General features: G+C 40.3%; 2 protein-coding genes across 6 annotated transcripts; one reads left to right on the forward strand and one right to left on the reverse strand.

Moving 5' to 3' along the window:
- Positions 1-1,868: 1,868 nt before the first annotated feature.
- LOC118213639 (zinc transporter ZIP1-like) lies at positions 1,869-6,304 on the reverse strand. Of its 3 annotated transcripts, none has more exons than XM_035392664.1 (4): positions 5,984-6,304; positions 3,219-3,411; positions 2,853-2,983; positions 1,869-2,676 (listed from the first exon to the last, which is right to left on the reverse strand). In XM_035392664.1, the coding sequence occupies exons 2-4, from the start codon at positions 3,397-3,399 to the stop codon at positions 1,951-1,953; spliced, it is 1,038 nt and encodes a 345-aa protein (XP_035248555.1). In that variant the 5' UTR covers positions 3,400-3,411; positions 5,984-6,304; the 3' UTR covers positions 1,869-1,950. The 3 variants fall into 3 exon arrangements, with proteins under 3 accessions (XP_035248555.1, XP_035248549.1, XP_035248539.1); XM_035392658.1 differs by having other exon boundaries at positions 3,219-3,507; positions 5,984-6,303; XM_035392648.1 differs by having other exon boundaries at positions 3,219-3,467; positions 5,984-6,302.
- Positions 6,305-9,205: 2,901 nt separating this feature from the next.
- creb3l4 (cAMP responsive element binding protein 3-like 4) lies at positions 9,206-15,940 on the forward strand. 3 transcript variants are annotated; one of them, XM_035395041.1, is made up of 10 exons: positions 9,206-9,541; positions 11,168-11,299; positions 11,481-11,742; positions 12,015-12,151; positions 12,529-12,618; positions 13,167-13,273; positions 13,470-13,538; positions 13,662-13,746; positions 13,929-14,025; positions 14,749-15,940. In XM_035395041.1, the coding sequence occupies exons 2-10, from the start codon at positions 11,171-11,173 to the stop codon at positions 15,084-15,086; spliced, it is 1,314 nt and encodes a 437-aa protein (XP_035250932.1). In that variant the 5' UTR covers positions 9,206-9,541; positions 11,168-11,170; the 3' UTR covers positions 15,087-15,940. The 3 variants fall into 3 exon arrangements, with proteins under 3 accessions (XP_035250932.1, XP_035250920.1, XP_035250914.1); XM_035395029.1 differs by having other exon boundaries at positions 9,207-9,672; XM_035395023.1 differs by lacking the exon at positions 9,206-9,541 and adding an exon at positions 9,684-9,867.
- The last annotated feature ends 5,160 nt before the right edge of the window (positions 15,941-21,100 follow it).

The raw sequence follows: 21,100 nt of genomic DNA on the forward strand, positions 1-21,100 counted from the left end.
TGGGGGGGCATTCTGGACATCTGCCCAGAACGCAATTTGGGACGTGTAGTTTTTACCAGAGAGAGCGTGGCTTCAAGAGTCAAAGGTCATAAAATGATAAACTACAAGTTCCCTGCTTTCCGCAAGGCGGTGTCACTGACGCATTAAAACAACAGGCTATAATACTGGGAAAGGTAGTTTATTTACATTTCGAATGCGCTAATGAACTGCACAAGTATTTTTAATAGGTTTTCCCCACTTCTTCCTTTGTTTTGGTCCCCTTATTGGAATAATAAATGACGTATATATATAGATAAATATACATATATTTACATGTAGAACTAGACTATACTTAAGTATATAGGTTAATTGTATGTCTATCCATTCAAATCATTCAATTAAGCAGATTTATCAGAACATAGAAACATTTAATCTGTTTTTTTATCAGTCTCTTGGCCATTGAAAGCAAACTAGTGTACAGTACCACAGTCTGGTTTACCAGGCCAGACTTTTAGAGTGACCTTGTAATATTTCTGTGCAAAATTTAGATACAGATTTTATTTACTGGGATATCAAAGATTTACATGCAATTTGTGTTTATCCAAAGAGGTGTATTTCTATACACTTCCTTACATTAGACTGCAGGAAGTCAGCAGGAAACACCCAGTTGAGTGTCACAATAGAACAGGTAATACCTGAGGGGTGTGTGAAATCCGAATTGATTCCAGTGAAAAAAAGATTATTCCCCATCAAGATGTTTTCTGAAATACAGTACTCAACACTACTCGCCTTGCCATAAATCACTATACTAACATGCATTAAATATGGCCTACATTTTCTTTAGCCAGCATGTTATCATTGTCAACTAAGTCATGAAACTTAGCACAAGTATGATCATTTTGGTCATCCATTCTTTATGTTCCTATGTAGACAATCGGGACTGCCTGGGCAAGCAGGAATGCACTAGCTTGTCGTTTTAAGCATGTGCAGTCAGCTATCACACATCTACACTCACTGTCCAGCAACTGAATTGCACAGTCATTGCACAAGCATAACCAGTTTCCACTGGTGCAATGACTGCAAAATTCAGTTGATGGGCAGCAAAGTTAAGATAATAGCGGCTAACCGCACCTTCTGCCTTCTGGTTTTGGAGTAGACACGTTAAAAATAAAATAACCTTTTACTTCTAAAGAGTCTCAGCAGTGCAAAGCTGGCAGAGAAGGGAAACCAGCCGAAAAGGCCACAAAATTTGCTGCCAAAAAAGTTGTTGATCAACGCTAGTTCTAGGTTGACGTGTATAGTGTATATATCAGTCATGTAGTGTTGCTAACTCAAAATGATGAGCTATATAGTTAAAAGCTGGAAAGCTGCAAGGGATGCATTTCTCCTTTGTAAAATAATCAAGTGATAAACAGTGAAAGACTTTAATAAAACAAACCTGAAAACACAGCAGTGCTTAGCTAGTTATTGATTTTGATTATCCACATGGAAAAGTTTCATATACAGTAGTAAGAAATCCCTTTATGTACACTGTACTAGTTAGGTAGTGGCATAGACCAGACTCAGTTTAGTAATATTAAGCCTACAAGGCTAAGCCACAATTACCTATCTGGTCACATTAACCTGTACTCTGTACTATTAATGCTTGTTCAGCAATACAGTAGCTGGTCCTTTTATGCCTTTATTTTTAATATGTACATTGCCAAAACCAATGGCATATACACTTAAATGAAAATAGAATTTCTGAAAAAAGGTTTTCACTAAGCAAGTGTAATCAAGCTGAAGACTAACAATTTCTATACAAAAATATTATCATATGTAAATGAGTAAATAGGTCATGTTATCTCAAATACAATTTATCAAATTAGATAATATCAGATCACATAACACACTGGTATACGTAAGTTTTTATTATTTATTTTTTGGACATCTGCTTTACACAAATACAGGCAAAATACAGACGTGGGTGGCCTAGACCTTTATGAAGAGGATACCAGTGACCACTGCAAAACCAGTGAGCAGAAGTGCCACCTTGGGGATGCGATTATGTGGGGCACCCAGCTCGTGAGGCAAGATCTCCATAAATGTGATGTAGATGAAGGTGCCTGCAGCCAGGCCCTCCAGGGTGTAACATGCTAAGTGGTGCTGTGGCGTGGACTCAGTTGCTGTGAGGGCAATACCTAGCCCAATGCCCAGAGGTGACATTATGGAGAATAGCAGAATGCATGCAGTCACCGCCGTCCGCTTCAGCCGGCCCTGGGTAAGCTTGAGCGACACGCTAAAGGCAATGATGCTTTTGTGGAGTAGGAGGGCTAAACAGATCTCAAGCACTTTCTGACTGTCCCGCTGCAGACCCACGGCCAGTCCCTCGAACACAGAATGCAGTGACAGCGAGAAAACCAGGATGAAGGAGCGAATAGCTGAATGGGAGTTGAAGTCCACGTGAAGGTGAACATGCTCCCTGCCTGGGACTCTTGACCGGCCCAACTCTTCAGTGGCCTGGGAAAAGGGAGAGTGCAGGTGGGCACACCCCTGGCTTTCCCTTTCATGGGACTGGACATTAGATTCCACCAACAGGGCCCGCTTCTCCTCAAAGGATCGCCCTGATTGATCTTTGACGGCCAGAACAATCTGTTCCAGAACTAGGACCAGGAAGAAGCCCATAGCCATAATGAATTCAGGAAGTGGGAATTTCAGCTGGAGTAAACAAGGAGAGAGTGTGAAAGTCAATACAATAACTCATATCTGGCATTAAAGAAACAAGATTTGAAAGTTTACTGAAACCGTTAAAAGTTTGCCATGCCTTGCAATTGACAGGAGAAGATCAAAAACATCTGTAATGACATAAATTAACATGTCAAATTCATCCTTACTGTGATCTCAAGGCTTTTGAATGCCTCATTTATCTCCACAAGGTAGTCAGGCACCAGGTCCAAGAGACAGGTAGCCAGGAACACCCCGCCCGCAAAGCAGCTCACCAAACTCAGAACTTTGTGCCTTGTTTCTGTGCCATTCACATGCAACACACAGGAAAGAAATGTACAGTTGAATGAGCAGCCAGGTATAAGCCAAACGAATAAAAAATATACAGGCCTCTCATGCAAACTATACAATTCAGAAAAATCTCAGATACAAATACAAAAGATCTTTGCATATACTTATTATCATTATTGTTACACATACATTGAATAAGTAATTGACCATAGTTTAAACGGCCTTAAAGAGTTTAAAGATCTCACCTGGGCCAGTGCTGCACCTCCTTCTCACAATACATAATGGGGCAAAACCACACAACAGAGTCATGAAGAGTAGTACAACCAGCGAGCCCAGCTTGACCTCTAGTCCATTCATCAGGCCCTGGCTGTAGTCCACCCCCGATTCCCATCTTAGTGAATCCCCCTGGGTCTTTGTCCCAGTCATCTTTCAGACTCCCTTCAGACAGCCACATCCATGAAATCAGTCCAAAGCTAACACAATCACAAAGGGGTCTAGAACAAAACACAAAAAATGTTTTCCAGGAATGTAATCCTGAAATAGGTTCTAAATTAATAATAATTCAGTATTACATAAAAACATGTTTTGCAGTCTGCATTATCTGATGAAACCCTGGCTCCTCCCACACATACAATGAGATGTATCTTAAGAGGCACCAGAGATCCAACCCTGCATTTTTCTGTGTTTATAAAATACAGTATATAGAACAACATATCAAAAATTGCCCTTTTAAACAATAACATACTTATATGTACATACTTGTATGTAATAATAATACCCTATCTCAATGCAAAGTAATACATTATTGTACAAAAATAATTGACAGAATCATTATCATTCATTATCATTCTTAACAGTAGAAAACCTAGAAAATGATTACAATGATACAAAGATATTGTTGGTGCAACGTACATATCAAACATTATGGTGTCTTACAGGATGTACCTACAGGGTTAAAAATGCCCGAAAATGAGAACTTTGATTTGCAAGTTTCTCGAAAAAAGTAGGCTGTGATCCAAATCTCAAAACCTTAGAGGTCAAGGTAATTTGAGTCCAAATCCACTTAAAATGTCCCAATACAGTTTCTTGCATGATCTGAGGTGACATCAATAAGTTCCTGCCCTCCATACTCTAGTACACCAAATTGATACAAACCACAGGGAAGCTTCAACACTGCCCACCAGGCTAATCACATGACTCCAGAAATAAAAACAATCATAACATACAGGTACCCTAAAGAGGGATGCAAAACCCTTTCGAAGCAATCCACAGCTTATTCTATTAAAAACTTCATTTTCTCAAAAAAACATTTTGTTAAAAAAAGAAGCACACTCATTCATGTATAGCCGATACTAAGAGGCACTGACATACGCATACATGCACTTGCATCACACAGCTACACCACAATACAGCGGCACACACAACAACAACCATGTCCCACCAGCCTCTCTCTTACAGCCAAATTAGGTTATAGGACAATATTATCTTAATGCACAGTCAAACATCCTATACCATGATAAACCCATAACCTGCCTGCACTTTCACCTTTGTCATACTAATAATTTATTTTATCATGCCTAAATATTTACAGTATGATACTCAACAAAACCCTAGAATAAATATAGTATTACCGTTTTCCCAATTTGAATTCAACCGTTAACATAACGACAAAATAGCCTAAAATAAAACAACGACAACAACAAGAATAACAATACAATAATAATAATCATCATCATCGCCTTTGTCGTGTCTTATAGAAAGTTGTTTATATGATATTAATTTCGCAGCTCGATTCCACAACTTGTAATTGCTTAATCGAACCACATGCTTTCATGATTCCAAATTTGCGGAAGACCAGCCTTGCAGCCCCCAGCTTCCCGTTAACAGCAGTTTCAGGAAAAGCGTTGGCTTATCTTCTTCAATGAACGAATTATATTTTAATTATATTTTAATCTAACGTTAATCCAACTTCGGGGGGAAACAATCTGTGCTTCCATAAGTACGAAAAAGGATATATCTGTCATTTAGAATGTTGTTAGCAAACAGGCATGGAATCCTAAAATAAGTTATCTATAATAATAAATATATAGTGTTAAAATGCGTTTCTAAATAGTTTTCAAACATCTATTGACTACATTTATTGCTGGGTGTGTGTCACGGATTTCGAGATTTTTTACATTCTTCTGGCAGTTCCGTGACTTTCTTGGATATTTATTTGTTTGTTTATTTAGCCATTTTGGTCATTTGCTCCAGTGATTTCCGTGATTTTTCCAGAGATGGAAAGTCTAGGGATTAGAAAGCAAACGTCCTCCAGCCATGTTTCTTCCACCTATGAATACAGCCAGCTAATTTAACTAATTAGGCTAGTTCTCCTCCTGTCTGAAGAATTGTGCTAATTACTAAATCCAGGTGATTTTAACAAAATAGTGGGTAGGACTTTTAACGTTACTTTCTGAACCTGGATTTTTCTACCGTTTTAGATGGTAACTGTTAACCAATTAGTGTACAGTGCGATTTGTATGCCTAAACATTTAACCATATTACTTCAAAAGGCATTGCATTTTGTCACAAATTTTCTGAAGTTTCAAGCCCTTTTTTACTGAAAAAGTTGCACATGCTATTTAAATCCACAATGCTGCGCGTGAGACCTACTGGTTAATACAATAAATAGCCTAAATGTTTTTTTGTTTTATTTTTTATTTTAAGAAACACTCACACACATTTTGGGCTCTTATTTCAGTTTCCTGTGATTTTTCACAACTCTGCAAAGAATGCTCCGTGACTGTCTTTAGCCAATATTTTCAGTTACAAACACCAATTCTTGACTAGTCAATCGCTAGCTGACATTAATTGTCTCCTGGGTAACATAGCGAGCAAAAGTCGTCGTAATGGCTAGGCCTACTTAACCAACTAACTATTTTGTAAATGAATCCCACCAGATACATTTCAAACAACGGTACAGCTAGCTGTTAGCCACGTTAATGTTATATTCTGGTATTGGCGATATTACCTTGAACATCTTCATTAACAATCGGCGACAGGTCACAGCACTTCAGTTTCGTGAAATCTATCACTTCTGAAGCGATCCACTGAGCTGTAAACTTTACTGTAATTTAATGTCAGCGGCTCGATAGTGCCGAGAAACATGCTGTTCCCTATGCGGGAACTCGCGTCTGTGACTCACTCGCCTCCATCAACAACACTCAGCTGATAGGTGGAAACGGAACAAAATGTATCCAATACAAAATCAGCTATGCACATCCACCATATTGGCTCAAAGCTGTTCTTTTTCAAAGTTTTGAACGGAGGTTTGAGCTGCCAGTTTCCGAGTTTTGCTCAGCAACGAGCAACCTCTTCCAGGCCCCTCCCCTATTATCAGGGGCATTGGACGGGTTTAAACTCAGGGGATTTCCAATAGAACAGTGGCTGATTGGTACACCAAAGTATATCATAATAACATAATCCGTTTCCGATGTTCAAAGAAAGAAAAAAGAGAACCTTTATTTTGTGCGATTTACTTGATTTGAGATTAATGTAGATATTTCTGTTAATGCATGCACCCTGATTTTATGGTAATGTTTAGTGCAATATATGCATAGTAATTGACACATTGATTTTTTGTTTGTTTTAGCCTTTTTAAAAATGTTTATATTTCCCACAGGGTTATAGTAGAACCTAATTAGACAACAACAACAATAATAATAATGTGTGTGCTGATAATCTGGCAAATGGTAAATGTACTGCATTTATATAGCACTTTTATCCAAAGCGCTTTACAATAGATACCTCTCATTCGCCAGAGCAGTTAGGGTTTAGGTGTCTTGCTCAAGGACACTTCGACACGCCCAGGGCGGGGTTTAAACCGGCAACCCTCCGACTGCCAGACAATTGGTCTTACCTCCTGAGCTATGTCGCCCCCTGAATAGAATAAACACTCCCATCAGGGAGTGTCCAGGGAATTTTGACTGTTTGTTCCACTCAGATTATCAATTTCCAGCTCTTCCCAATAGTCCCAAAATTATGAGACACTGGTTGAAATCTGGCGGGGCTCAACAAGGCAAGATGCTGGGGTAAACATAGGTATGGAAGATGAGATATCCAGCTGAGCTTGGAGTAGTACGAGCTTCCTCAGGAAAACAGCACAGGGTGGGCCAAGAGGGCCAAGATCACTAAAACATTCTGATGTTGAAGTTCAGTGCACCACGTGGAGTGAAGTGGAGTACAGTGGGTTGCACAGACTGAGCGCTGCTTTGTAATTCCCCTCCTGCACAGGGACCTCCAGGTTGGCCCCAATGGGCCTCAGTGGTTCCCATGTAATTGATACTGGTGCTACCTGGCAGCGAGGTTTACATCATGTGATCACTGAGGATCAGCCATTCTGCTTCCTCCTGGCTCAGGACCACTGCATCCCTGGAAGCTACTCACTGCTTCCCCAGCTTCTGTGGCAACTCCACGATTAAGGGACCAATGTCACAACACAGGGACAATGTGGCCTACAAGGTAACAGGTACTTAGGTCCCCTTCCTAATGGTGCTCTCTGAAAATGCTGGCATGTATTGACCATTTGAGGTTACAAAATATTGGCAGCCTCTTTGGTTTTTCTATAATATCAGGAATAATTTTATGGGGTGAAATTAGTGTCAAAATAGCTTACTACTATTTATTTATATATTACATGGTCCTACATGTTTAAGTGGAAGCAAACTGGTTATATTATGAAATATATTTAATTATAGTTAATTATAGTATCATCATATTTGGCTGGAATAACTTTTAAACTCTGCCCAAGAAGAAGTTTTTAGTAGCGGTTCTGGGTGAAAATGATAAACTCTAGTCATTCCTACAATGACACACACAACCTCTCTGCTTGAGGTTTGAAGCCATCTTTCTCCAGCTCATCCTTGACAGAACTGTCCAAATGTGAAAGTTTTGAATATTGTGATTTTAAAGTACTATTTCAATACCTGAATATGAAATCAACATTCACTATAGCCTTGACTTGTTTTCTTCCTCCTTTTTTGCACTTGAATTCTTGAATAAGAAAATATGAAATATTCAAATAGTACATTTGAGGATTAAAATTGTGCATTCAAGAACATTACTTGGGGATAAAAATTATAAATGTTAAATTCACATACATATTTTGGCACTGATTTCACTCCATGGAATTATGGCTGGTACATATGTGTTTGATGTTAAAGATAAAGGATGTTCCCATGATCTTATTCCTCACTGTTCGTGGAGAAAACAACTATCTTAACAATCTATAGACATATGGCAATGAGCTAACATGTTGTATTTGCCTGGCTCCATTTACTGGGTTATCCTCATACAGACTGGCAAGGGATGTGTTGCCTCATATGTCTCATGTACGTGTTCCTGGATGTGATTCCTGACTTGTCTCTGGATTGCCCCAACAATGCTCTGACCTCGCATGCCTGCAGGTTATCTAGTTCAGGTCATACCGGCTCCATTTCTCTTGAAACATACCTGACAATGAGAACAATTTCATTGGACCGGCCTGTAAAGTTAAACTACGGGAACAAGTTGCTCAATCATTTATTCAAGAAATGCAAGAGTAGTTCTGAAGTGTGAAGTTGTTAATGCTATAAAAATGTTTATTTTTATTTATTTATTAAAAGACAATTGCGTAGGCTACAGATCGGTTCAGGAGAATATAAAGATCCCGAACACTACAGACAAATAAATAAAAAGAAGAAAATGAATTAAAGAAAGGCCTTAAAAAGAGTATATACATTTATAGTTTTTACAGCTTTTGAATTAGAGGAAAACTCCAAAAAATGTTTTAATTCCTTAATAAAAACAGAAAAAGAGGTCTCTTGTTTGAAAATGTACATTTATGTACATGGTAGGCCTACTTCGCTATAATAATAATAAGACTCATTAAATATGATTTGTTCTGTGATAGACCTATTTAATCACAATCAAAGAAACCAAACAGAACGTAGTTGTAATACAGACTAAAATCTGAATATATGTGGTTAATCATGAATGCAGATAGCTCTTGCCAAAGCTTTCTAGTGTGAGAACAATACCAAAAAATATGAAGTACAGTAAATATTGTATCACAAAAAGAACAATTCATTTTGATATCAGCCTTTTTTAAAAAAAATAAAATGCTTAGCAGCGTAGCAGCGACATCTAGAAAAAAATCATTACGGAGAATTCCACTATTGCCACACCCATAATTCATTTGCTTCCGGGCCGTCTTAACCACTGCTCTTCAGACAGTAAACTAAAGAAAATATTCACACCCCACCTATTACCATTTTACGCATGCTTATTGGTTACATAAAATTGTTCGGACCAGAGCCCTGCTTGTGACCAACCAGGATCAGGAAGTGGGAGGTGTACGCAGATGTTGGCGGAATGATTGACATAGGAATTGCCAGCTGGATTAAAGAGGCTGAAGTGCGTTGTCCTGCAGCCGGTTGAGCGAAGAGAGAGACTTTATGTGTCGGAAAATAATCCGTTTGAATGCATATTTTACGGCATGCATATATACTTATTAGCAATCAAGTCTGAATACAGCATAACCACATAACAAGTAAGTAGAACGCGCTGATATTAAACATAATTAGCAGCTTGAGAAGCTTTCAAACTACAATGCAAGTCTTGTTTATCCGGCTCAACGAAAGCTCCACCCACATATAGGCAAGAAAGAAGTGGAGTAGTGAGGTAGGTATGCTACTGTCGCAATTTAAGGTTTGTATCCTGTTGAGGGGTTAGATAGAAAAATGCTGAGAAGATAATCGAGTTCACAGTCTGTGCGGGCATGTTGTAAGAAAGCTATTACCGGACGGAATGGTAGAAAATCGAGGGACAGCGCAATAGAAAGGAAACGAGGTTATGGATGTTTGTGGCTACGTTATGGTAGGCTACTGCTCACTTTTACAGACCATTTTCTGATACAGATAACAATGACAGCGGCGATTATTAGGTGTATGTGCGTAACAATGTAATATTGTGCCGTTTAATAATTTATCAAATGGCACAGATTCACAGCGATTAGCCTACATTTAGCATGGGAATGACAGCGGATTTGTAGATTAACGGGGTAATGGTCTCCTACCTATGCACGGAATTCTTGAATTACCTTCGTCAAGTTAGTTCAATCTGAAATTCTCAATGTGTTGAAATAATCAATTCTTGTTCTCTCTGTGTTAATGCTATGATTTGTGATTTTATGATAATTTGTGGCATGCACAGTGTAACATTTTTCTTTTAAACTGCCGTTCGAATATTTTATGTTCATACACCCTTAATTTTCTATTGTCACTGAAACCCTTTACTGAGGTTGACAATTATGATAACAAAACGCATTGCCGCATTGACTCACTACGGACTGAAGTTTCCTTGAACACACAACCTTGTAGTCAGATGAGCTGCAGAGTGCATGAAAACATCAGTAGGCTTCATTTCCTTGAGTTGTTGGGGGGTGGGTGGGTGGGGGGGGGATGGGGGGATGGGGCATGGGGCATGTGTGTGGATTCACCTTCAGGGGGGCTCCTGAGAAATGCTGTAATGTGGGCTGAAGTTCCAAAAGGGTGTGGGGTTTAAGAAAGTGTATTGAGAACAATAATACTGTGGAACTGAATCCTTGAAGCACCTTGCCCACCCCCCCCCCCCTTCCCCCACCAGGATACAGACATCCTCTCTGAAGCAGTGTTCAAATAGAACATTAAAGGAACGCCCTACACACACACCCACACACACTGAAACTCAGCGCACCTGTTCCATACTGTATCTATATAAACACAGAAGCGTGGAGTAGCAAGTCTAGCAAGTCTTTGTTTGTAACTAAGGAACAACCAGTCGTATAATTCAGATATAGAATTAATACAAGGACACAAATAACTGTAACAAGAATTTCACCATGGGGATAATGAAGCTGAATTTCAGTGTGAGATGTTAATATGTTAACCTCTTTATATTGTTTTGGCTGACATGAAACCTTGTGTACATAAAAGAGGAGCTAGCTATCCAGCTATCTCTCCACCACTCTATTTTTCTGTTCAGATCTCGGTAGTGTACATCAGCTCTGATACATTCATATGTGTTCATATTCAAGGACAGAAAGGCAGATTAATGGGAGATGAAGAGACTGCCACAACAGGACTCTGAAGGACAAAGCTTCATTAGATCTCCTTACATTCTGCTTTTTTTATTCCAGGAGATGGATGCAGAGAATGGAGAAGTTTTCTTTGGGCAAAGGGATGAGGAAGGGGTAGTAGATGGTGCCTTGGGTGTGGAAGAGCTGTTCTCTTCTAAAACCTTGGAGGAGTGGGCTCTGGAACCGCACTGTGTACGTTTTATAGTATAGTATTATAGTAAAGTCGGCCAGTTAGAATAGGCCATATGTGCTCAGTGTATTTCATTATCAAAATTTTTGGTTTTCAAATTCTATGAAGTCTATCTATTCAATGATTTCAGAAGTTAGTTGCTTCTTTCATTTCAATAAAGCTGATAACTTCTCTCTCTTATAGGGTCTGAATGATAGTGAAACAGAAGACGTCCTCCATGCAATCAACCCAAATGACGTGTTTCCTTCAGGACCCGCTGCGGAGTCCCTGTCTGAGAGTGACAGTGGTATCTCTGAGGACCCCTGTTCTGAACCCCCATCAGGGCCTTCTGAGCCCTTCCAAGGCCCTCCCACCATCTACCAGGTGGTATATGACATCAGCAGTCTGAGCACCATCAAGGCTGAACCAGAGCAACACAATGTGGATGTCATATCTATAGAGCTCGGTGAGTCGTATGATTGCACAGCCGGCTTTCTCGAAACTTCCGTGGTTCTTGGTATGTAACGGAACTCACAGGTGATACATTTGAAAATTGCATTTGCAAAATAAAACAAATTCTCCTGTGAGGAGGTCCAGTTCTGTAATGGCCCAGTGATGCCAGCTCTTGAAATCCTAATTCCTGTCGTGTTTAATGTGTTTAATATTCCTCTGCCATGCTAGTGTGTGGCTTTGAGCAGTGGGAGACTCTGCTTTTCACACGTTGGGTCTTTTCGACAGATCAGTGGAGCTCACAGATGTTGATCTCAGAGTCCTGCATTGTGAACGAGCTTCCCGTGGTTCCCACTGCAAAATCTGAAAGTGTCCTTGCTGCCGCCACCATTGCCAAAGATGACCACAGTCTGGACGACATACCGGTTAAGTACCGCAGGAGGCAGAAAGGGGTAGTGGCCATTTTGAAGACCATAACAAAGGCATATTTTTCCAGTTTTATCCTGTAGCAGGAAACAAAGTGTCAGAAAAGATGGGATTCCCTGTGCCCAGCAATATTAGTAATCACAGGATTCGCCTGCTTTATAATCATACATACAGATCTCCACCCTGTACAGGGAATGCTTGTGCGGCTGTTTTAAGTGCACCTTTTCTCACAGATACAGGCTTATCAGTTGGCACTTGTTTATTCCCAGTCTGCTTGAATGCTCTGTATTTTACCCTAGACTTTGTATTCAGCTGCTCTGGCTCTACGTGATTGAAACAGTACAAGTCATAGGTTCTTCTCTCTCGCACTCAATAGCTTTACCCTGAACTCCGTCTGACTGAGGAGGAACAGAAGCTGCTGAACCAAGAAGGCATATCTTTACCCAACAACCTGCCTCTGACAAAGGTACAAAAGTCCTCTAACCGCTCTCACTCACAGACCAAACGCGGGTTATACTGCAGTGCCAGTTCCCATGTGTGACTGTTTCAGACAATGCATAAAATACAGCATGCCATGTAAACGGTGTAAGTTGCTCTGTTTGTCTGAAACGAAATAATACAGGCATAATGATAATAATTTAATTTCATGTTGGATGCCAAGTTTCTTTATTGAGCTACATGAAAAAGTGCAAGTCGGTTACATTCAATGAATATATTTGTTTTAGCTTTGTAAAGTACATATGTGTAGAGACCCAAAATTAGGAGCCCCAATTCATGTTGCATGTCAGTTGCAAGATGTCCTGCTTCTAAAGTCCAATAAACTGGCATGCACATAGTGTGATTGCATCATTGCAGGATGTGGCTAGATTTAGAGTTTGAATTTAAGTGTCATATCACGAAAGATTTTGACTCGATAGTTGTAGATCCTATCTTTGCAGAAATGAAACTGCGCAGTGGTAGCGAGGGCCAGAACGTGTAGCGTTTGGAGCTGTGACTGACAGGGCAACTTTGCAGGCAGAGGAGAGGATACTGAAGAAAGTGCGACGCAAGATCCGCAACAAGCAGTCGGCCCAGGACAGTCGGCGCAGGAAGAAGGAGTACATCGATGGGCTGGAGAGCAGGTGAAGCAGTTTGCCTGCGCTCTCTCGCGCGCGGCATCGCCTGTGCCTGCGCCTGCGCCAATGCTGCTCGTCACAGCTCATGTCGCTGCTGCTTCACTGTTGACATCATGTCACTTTTCACTGCTGCTGCCGGCATTTGTGTGCATCTGCATCCCAGCCCGCTGGGTGAGCTGACTGCTTTCTTTCTGTTCCCCAGGGTGGCAGCTTGCTCTGTGCAGAATCAGGAGCTGCAGAAGACTGTGGATCAGCTGGAGAAACACAACGTGTAGGTATCACACACCCCCAGCCACTCTGAAAGGTCTTTCGTATGCACTATGGGTGGACTGCAGCAATGAGATTTTGCACGCAGTGGCAGGAGAGCATATTAAAGCGGCGTCTCTGGGTGCAGGTCCCTGCTGGCCCAGCTGCGCAGGCTGCAGTCGCTGATCAAGCATACGGCCACCAAAGCTGCACAGACAAGCACCTGCATCTTGGTGAGAGCAGCAAAGCAAGCCTCTCTTTGTCTCTGTTACACTATTTCTGTCTACCTCCCGATCACTGTGTCTCAGCATCACTGTAGCGTATGTTAACTACACATGCACAAAGGGCTCTTGCGTGTATTATATTAGAAAGAGAGACTAACCTAACTGGATGTGCATGTGTTCTTCTGGGTCAGATCTTCCTCTTCTCCCTGGCTCTCATCATCTTTCCCAGTTACAGCCCGTTCAGTTGGGATGCTGTCTCGGTGGAGGAGGGCTACGCACCAACTGGAGGTCAGAAGTTGTTCTGTGTTTATCCTTTTCTTAACTTGGAAAACAATGTTTGACGAATGTGCTTATCTTGGAAGTCTTGGAGTATGGCCATGTACAGTGGCCTTTGTCATTTTGGTCTGTGTTCTTTGAAATAGTTTTGACTGTTATTACACAGTAACTTGAACCATACTTCAACTGTTACCAATACTGTTAAGCAGGTCTATTTCCTGCATCAAAAATGTGGTTTTGTAGCACATTCATGGGACACAGGTGAACTTACAGTTTTGAGTTTCTTCTCCATAAAAAGCAAGACGAGGGGAAAGTGCAACATGAGAGTGAACAAAGCTTTGAGGGTTCTGTTTCGGAGACTTTAGGATTGGAAGTCCTTTTTGAACTTTGAAATTATTTTATCTTTTTCATTGTATTGCACATAGAAGGAAAAATGAAATGATTACAAATGATTTTTCAATGAAACATCATATTTCATAGCTTTGTCACCACATGGTTTTACTCTATACTCCAAACCTGACCTTGACACCCCTGCCCTAAATGTACAGTAAGCATTCAGTTTGGGTCTACCGGTGTTGCTCTCTTCTGCTTGTATACCTAGACTTTCAGAGGAGTCCTTCCTGCTGTTTAGGAGAGAGGTTGTGGGGGATTCAAATGTCACTCTGGTCTTTGTTCTGCTGCGCTGCGGGCCATAGTTGCTGTATGAATGATGTGTCCTGTTGTCTTTTGGTGCAGTTATCTCCAGAAACATCCTCACTGACCCTGCTTCATCTGTGCAAGTGTCAGAGGATACAGATAGCCCTGCCCTCAGTCAAGATAATACTCCACCCTTTTCTCCTGACCCGGGCAAAGCTGATTCGCTGGAACTGAACTCAGGGCTACAGCAGCAGATAATGGATAGCCCAGAGATGGCTATCAATGAGGGACTGGCCCAGGAGCAGAGTGAACCCAGAAATGTCTCAAACTTGGTTGAAGGAAGGACTGACCCGCTGGCTCTGGGCTTGATATCAGCCGAAGGACAAGGGAGTGCCAATGTTGATCCTACTAAACCAGCCCATGCTGACGAGATGTAGACGGCTGATGTAGGCTGTTGTACAGTGGCAGAAATCAGCATATATTCTGGAACCATTTTGAGTTCTGGAACAATGGTGGCCAAGCTTTGTAGGGAACTTTGAAAGCACATTGGGGTTTTTTTTTTGGTACTGTTCGATGCTTTAGTTAACTAGGCTGATTGCTGCCTTGCCCAATTTACTTTTGCTGTCTATTTTGCAGTGAGCATGACCGAACATGCCAAATGTTTGTTTGATGTAGTTCCTTAATCATAACATTATGTGGCAGGAAGTGCTTTGAAATATGGTTCAAACTAAGCCGACGGTGGCTTTTCTCACCAATGAAATCATTATCTTGTTCTTCACAAGACTATAAGGATTCCTACAGGATTTCATCAAGTCAGAACATAAATAGTTTATACACTTGCAGAGCTTTAATTGACAATATCTGTAGATAATTGAAATTATCTATGTAGTTTGAATACTGGTAGGTGTTTCAGTACATAACCATAATTCAGACAGGTTTATTAACTGTAAGCAAACTATCTTTATCTTTTCAGAGCTTTTCAAAGAAGGCATTTGGTCAAACCGGGTTCATGATTGGCACCATTTCTTATCTCCCTGACAACATTGTATCAAAAACATGGATCTGTGCTACACGTGGCTTCTTTCATGTGTAATCTTGTTCTGAATTTATTATTTATGTTGTTTGTATTTATAAACAAAGGGAAGAATATGAGAAAAGCTTTAATTTAATTTTTTTAAAACTGCTTCCTAGTGAGCACTTTGTAAGTTAGGTACTGCAGAATCAAATTGGGGGGTTTCTCTTTGAAATGGTACTTGTACAGTTTCTAATTAAAGATTTCTAAATAACTTTCCTTTTGGAATCTGTATCATTGATTTTATGTGTTTATTGTCCATAAGGTGTATCCCTTTTCAAGCAAAACAGACAAAACATGAAATGTCACATTCTGTAACATAAAGTATGTAAAGTAACATTCTGGGCAAACATGCTTTACTTATCAGCTATATCATGCTGTAGCTAAAAAAATTACTTGCAAACCATGAACTAGAGGCAGGAAAATAGATGATGTTGCCCTCTTGTTTGTCAGGCATGTGCTCAAGTGCCTGCTTGGGCTATAGTGAGGCTTGGGGATCAGCTGTATGTCCACGTTTCATCCTGATAGAGAGTGCCGGGATGAAGGCCCTGTTCCCCTGCCTGCCTATGAGAAAGTGGAAAGTCCAGTTTGTCAACATATTATTGTCAACATGCTCCAACTGTTCTGTTACTGCAGATAACATTATCTCCACCAGATGGCGCCCATTTCTCACAGACTGAGGATCGTTCACTTAACTGTTTGACAAGTGAGTTCTTATACAGCGCTAGTCAAGATTTTTACATTGACGTGCGCTCCTGAAATCAACGCATTCTACTTGTACGATGCAAATGTAACCAGTACAGGTAGACTTTCTATGAAACATCTTGCAAATATTTACAGTATATCAGATCATGCAAAGATTGAATTGATAATATGAAGTGACCTTGAAGCATGTTCAGTGGGGCCTCATTTTGTGTAATTTCTTGTAGTTGTACGTGGTGAAACTTACTTTTTAAATACAAAATTCTGTTTTTTAAGGAAAGAAAGTAGGATCCCTAAAATGATCTTCCACTCGCATGTTGGCTTGTAGCAAAACTGTCAAACCTTATATAGATGATTCAAAGGTGCAATTAAGCAACATACATTGAACTAAATCAGCAAAATTGCAATAGGCTTTACTGTAGTGTTATATTTACTGTTTATTTTCACCTTGGCTAAATATTGTGTGGTTATGTTCAATCTGTACATTCTGATGAAGTAAGGAGCCATAATTTAAAAGAAATGATTCAATTGTAATTTAATATAATAATATTTTTTGATCAAACGCATGCTCTCCGTTTAAATGTCTCAAAGCCTGAATTATGCTTTTTCTGTTTGTCTTTGTTGCATCCCTGATCGATAGGGTGATATTGATGGGATTAATGAAATCTTTTTGTTCAATTTTCATTCACACACTTTCAAATTAGATTGAAGGATATAAAGAGTGGAGAAGCCACAGATATTGATGTCTTAGCCACTGTCCAAATTTGTTCTTTTGATCACTTCTATACCTGCCGTGATTGTAGCAAGTTGTATATGTCAATGGATAATTTCAGGACAGTGTTTACAACATGAAAGGCAATACAAGAAAATAATACGTTCTGACAGTTTTGTTTAGTACATTACTTTAGCTAGATAGATGTCTACAATAGTTAGATGTTTATAATACTACACCAGGTCATGGGCATTTAATTTTACCGTCTGTTACAATCATGCATTCTAATTACATGGGTCACCCAGTGAACCATGTTAAAAATGAATATGCAAAAAACACCAGTAAAAGCCATTACACTATTTTTGATTGATCTGATGAACTGTAGGCCTGGTCTCTTCCATAGTGGACTGGCATATTGTAGCTGAATTATGACTACCATCTCGCAGCATACATTCAAAGGGGTCAGTGTTAGCAAACTAATATGCCAGGCTATTTAGCAAGCCTAATTTCTTACATAACAATGTTTGATGTAATGTATGTTTTCAACAAAATTAGCACATTAAAATCAAACGTGCACTCGGTTGATTTAATAAGCAATAATTACCAACTCCATACACTGCTTTAGTCATGTCACAATACCTTGCCAACTTTAACTTTGAGCAAGCTGTCCTGGTCCATGTCAACCTCTCCCAAGGTTGCAGCTGGTCCACCAACTGCAGGAATGCCTGGCACAACATTCTGTGCATTGATTGGCTGCAGTGCACCGAAAAAAGTGATGGGGCACTGCTACATTTAATTTAAGAGTACCTTGCCAAATATCAGACTGCCACATTCTTGCTGGCCTTTATGATTAACTGAACAGGAGGAAAATATTACACTCACAAATGTGTGAGCAGTTATCCTGATAATTACGTTGTCATGTTTACTACTGATACTGCCAACCTTGGTCTGATGCATAAGGAGTCTGCTGTTACTGTGTATCGGTCAGAGATAGAGATGTGTGTGCAGGAGTGCGATGCCCACCACCTCAGTACTAATGTAAAGAAAAATGATTTTTGTCCAAAATCTATTGGGGACCACTGTGGCTATTCATAATGTAGGCAGAGCACAAGTACATTCTTACAAATGTTGTGGTGTACTGTACATATTGATAGTAGCCTGTGCAATACCTTTCCATGTGCGCAGGGATTTTGGAGTTTACCATAGCCATGCTCTTTTTCCATCCGGCAGTCAGAGAAAGCATCATATACTATTGCATCACAGTCTGGTTTGGCAATTTGAGGGTCACGCATAAATTGGCCACCTGGTTCAGATGGCTGTGACTGTTAAGGCAGCACACCTTCCCAACAAACTATCTATGAACAGACAATCATCACAGAGGCCAAAAAACCTGTTTCAGTCCCATCTCAGGTACTCCATTCTTCAGTTCCAGCTTCTACCCTCAGGCAGGCGCTATATAGCCTAAAGTAAGCAGAACAGATACAAGAGGTCTGTCTTTCATATGAAAAATCGGCATGGTGTATTATATTTACAATCTCAATCAATGCATTTCAGTTTTATACAAATTTTTACACAGAAGTGCTTCAACAGAGCACCCACCAAAATGGCACACAGCTAGGTGATCCAACATTTACTAGTTGTTGTAAATCAGAAATAAGTGATTTGGGTTATTTAACTGGTGGATGTTCAAACAGTCAAATAGGAGATACGGATTGTGGTGTTTGGATAAGAAAATACTGTGAATGGTGCCGGGGGATCTGTAATGACAAGAAGTCATCAGTTACAGGATTCTCTGAAAGGCAAGGGATTAGCTAAAATGACAAATCAACGTTTGAGATATTAGAGAAAATATTATGGATGGCACAGGGTGCAGTCTGCCTGCTGCTGCTTGCAGAGATAACCGTTTGTTTTCCTGAGAGAGCGAAAGATTTCAGTTTTAGAGAAACAGTGCTAAGGCTGACATTTAAAAAAAAGTTTTCTCCCTTTTGCACAGCCATGAGCGAAGGGGGATTCAGCTAATGAGCGGAATGAGAGGAGAGGCGGACCAGCTCCCCCCCTCGCACTAGCCCTTTGTGCTGTCACTCAGCCCTGCGCTAATTTATTCAACACAGCTGTAAAGAGCGGGAGGCTGGGGCGGGAAGCGGGGCTCAATTAACAAATACATGTTTAATAACTCGCAGGGTTAAGGGCATTTCAATTGGCGCTCTTGTCATTTTCACCATGGAGATAAAGGGGCCAGGAGGAGGGGTAGAGCAGTTCTTGTAAAACATGAGCTGTCAAGAGAGGGAAAGATAGCTATCTCCCAAATCACATAACCCCCAATTTTTTTTCTCTCTCTTTCCCACACACACATTTTTTTCTCAGTTATCCATCCCTTCTTTCATATTTTCCTTCTTTGCCTTTCTACATACTTCCTAGCTCGTCCATTCTCCTCTCCTCCCTTTCTACCACCCTTCTGTTTCCCGTTTTTCTCCATCACTCCAGCCTTCCCATCTCCATCACTCCTCTCTCTCTTGCTCTCCCTGCTTGTTCCCTCCCTCCACCTCCCTCCACCTCTCCCTGGAGATAATTGAGTCAACAGCTTGTGAAAGTGATAGCGTGAAAAGCGTGTGGGGGACTGATTGCGAACCCGGATTAGGACACTGTGATCGTCGCCATGGGTAACCGAAAGGCCATTATGAAGCTAATAGGATAAGGGACTGCGGCTCGCCTGGCAATGGGCAGCCAAGGGCACTTAATATAGCAGTGTGCAGCCCAGCCCGTTTAACTCTAAAGGCCTAATAAACAGCTCCATTACCCTGGTCCTGTTGCCAACACAAACTGTATGGAAAGGCATTTCCTTTCTGATGGCTCCTCTCCCATTTGTACGTGAGTTTTTTCAGTGTTCTACTGAGATATTTATTATAATGAGGCCAGGCAGTATCTCATTTGTCATCAAATAACACAAAAAACAAAAAATGAAGCCTTAAAATGTTTCAAGTTGAGCCTTTAAAACCATAAAAAGAGAGGACATATTAAAATGGCCAAAAAGGTGATTATATCTTTAAGACTCCTGACAGGTATGCATCTATTTCTTACTTTACTTTATTTAGCAGATGATATTATCCAGGGAAACTTTCAATACAAATACTAGTGCAAAGTACAGTAATCTTACCCATGCTAGGTGGGGCTAACCAAAATTAAAACACACACTCTTCATTTCTGCAATACAATTTCTTAACAGTTATCCTGTTGTATCTCAAACTATTACATGCCCATGTGTTAATTGCCTCACATGAATCTTCTAATTTAAATCAGTTGAATCAAATGGGCATAGTAGAAGCTGCAGGATTCTATCTCCGCATCTGCTGCATTGTCCAATGTCTGCCAGTAAAATTTTTGCTTATGTGACATATCTATTGAACTTTTAATACGTGGATATTTACATTGTGCGTGCGTGCGTGCGTGTGTGTGCACAAGTGGCTTGTCTGGCTAATGTGTGTAAATATTTGTTAGGTTCGTTCTTTTACATTAGCTGTTCTGTGGAACTGTCTCATTACATTACATTATATTTATTTGGCGGACGCTTTTATTCAAAGCAACGTGCAATAGGTGCATACCGAAGGTCATTGGAACAACTACAAAACACAGGTCAAATAAGGTACAATACTCATTGTGTAACAGTTATTCATAGCCATGAACACATTAAGTCCATTGTTTATACTGAAAGCTTGTCTCCCTATGGCTTTCAGTATAAACAATCTCTATGCTAATATCAGGAGGCACTTCTTCTCTCAAGCGCAGTGCGTGTGTGTGTGTGTGTGTGTGTGTGCGTGTGTGTGATGTCACAAGTGTCTTCAGTGATTTTCCCACTTCCAGTAGCTTATGTTTTCCCCCTGTAGTCAGCATCTTACACGAATTCCTTAAAACACTTTCCTGAATGTCCTTAAATTTTCATCAGTAACAAATATTGATTATGGATTCCT

This window comes from Anguilla anguilla, chromosome 1, assembly GCF_013347855.1.
Source record: "Anguilla anguilla isolate fAngAng1 chromosome 1, fAngAng1.pri, whole genome shotgun sequence".
NCBI classification, from domain to species: domain Eukaryota; kingdom Metazoa; phylum Chordata; class Actinopteri; order Anguilliformes; family Anguillidae; genus Anguilla; species Anguilla anguilla.

Excerpts from the sequence above, each read along its gene's own strand:
- LOC118213639 (XM_035392664.1), bottom strand. The coding sequence starts at position 3,399 with ATGACTGGGACAAAGACCCAGGGGGATTCACTAAGATGGGAATCGGGG. Across the intron at positions 2,984-3,218 it reads GAGGTGCAGCACTGGCCCAG|AAACAAGGCACAAAGTTCTG; the intron begins GTGAGATCTTTA and ends TGAATGGCACAG. Across the intron at positions 2,677-2,852 it reads TCAAAAGCCTTGAGATCACA|CTGAAATTCCCACTTCCTGA; the intron begins GTAAGGATGAAT and ends TGTTTACTCCAG.
- creb3l4 (XM_035395023.1), top strand. The coding sequence starts at position 9,844 with ATGGATGTTTGTGGCTACGTTATG. Across the intron at positions 9,868-11,167 it reads ATGTTTGTGGCTACGTTATG|GAGATGGATGCAGAGAATGG; the intron begins GTAGGCTACTGC and ends TTTTTATTCCAG. Across the intron at positions 12,152-12,528 it reads ACAGTCTGGACGACATACCG|CTTTACCCTGAACTCCGTCT; the intron begins GTTAAGTACCGC and ends CGCACTCAATAG.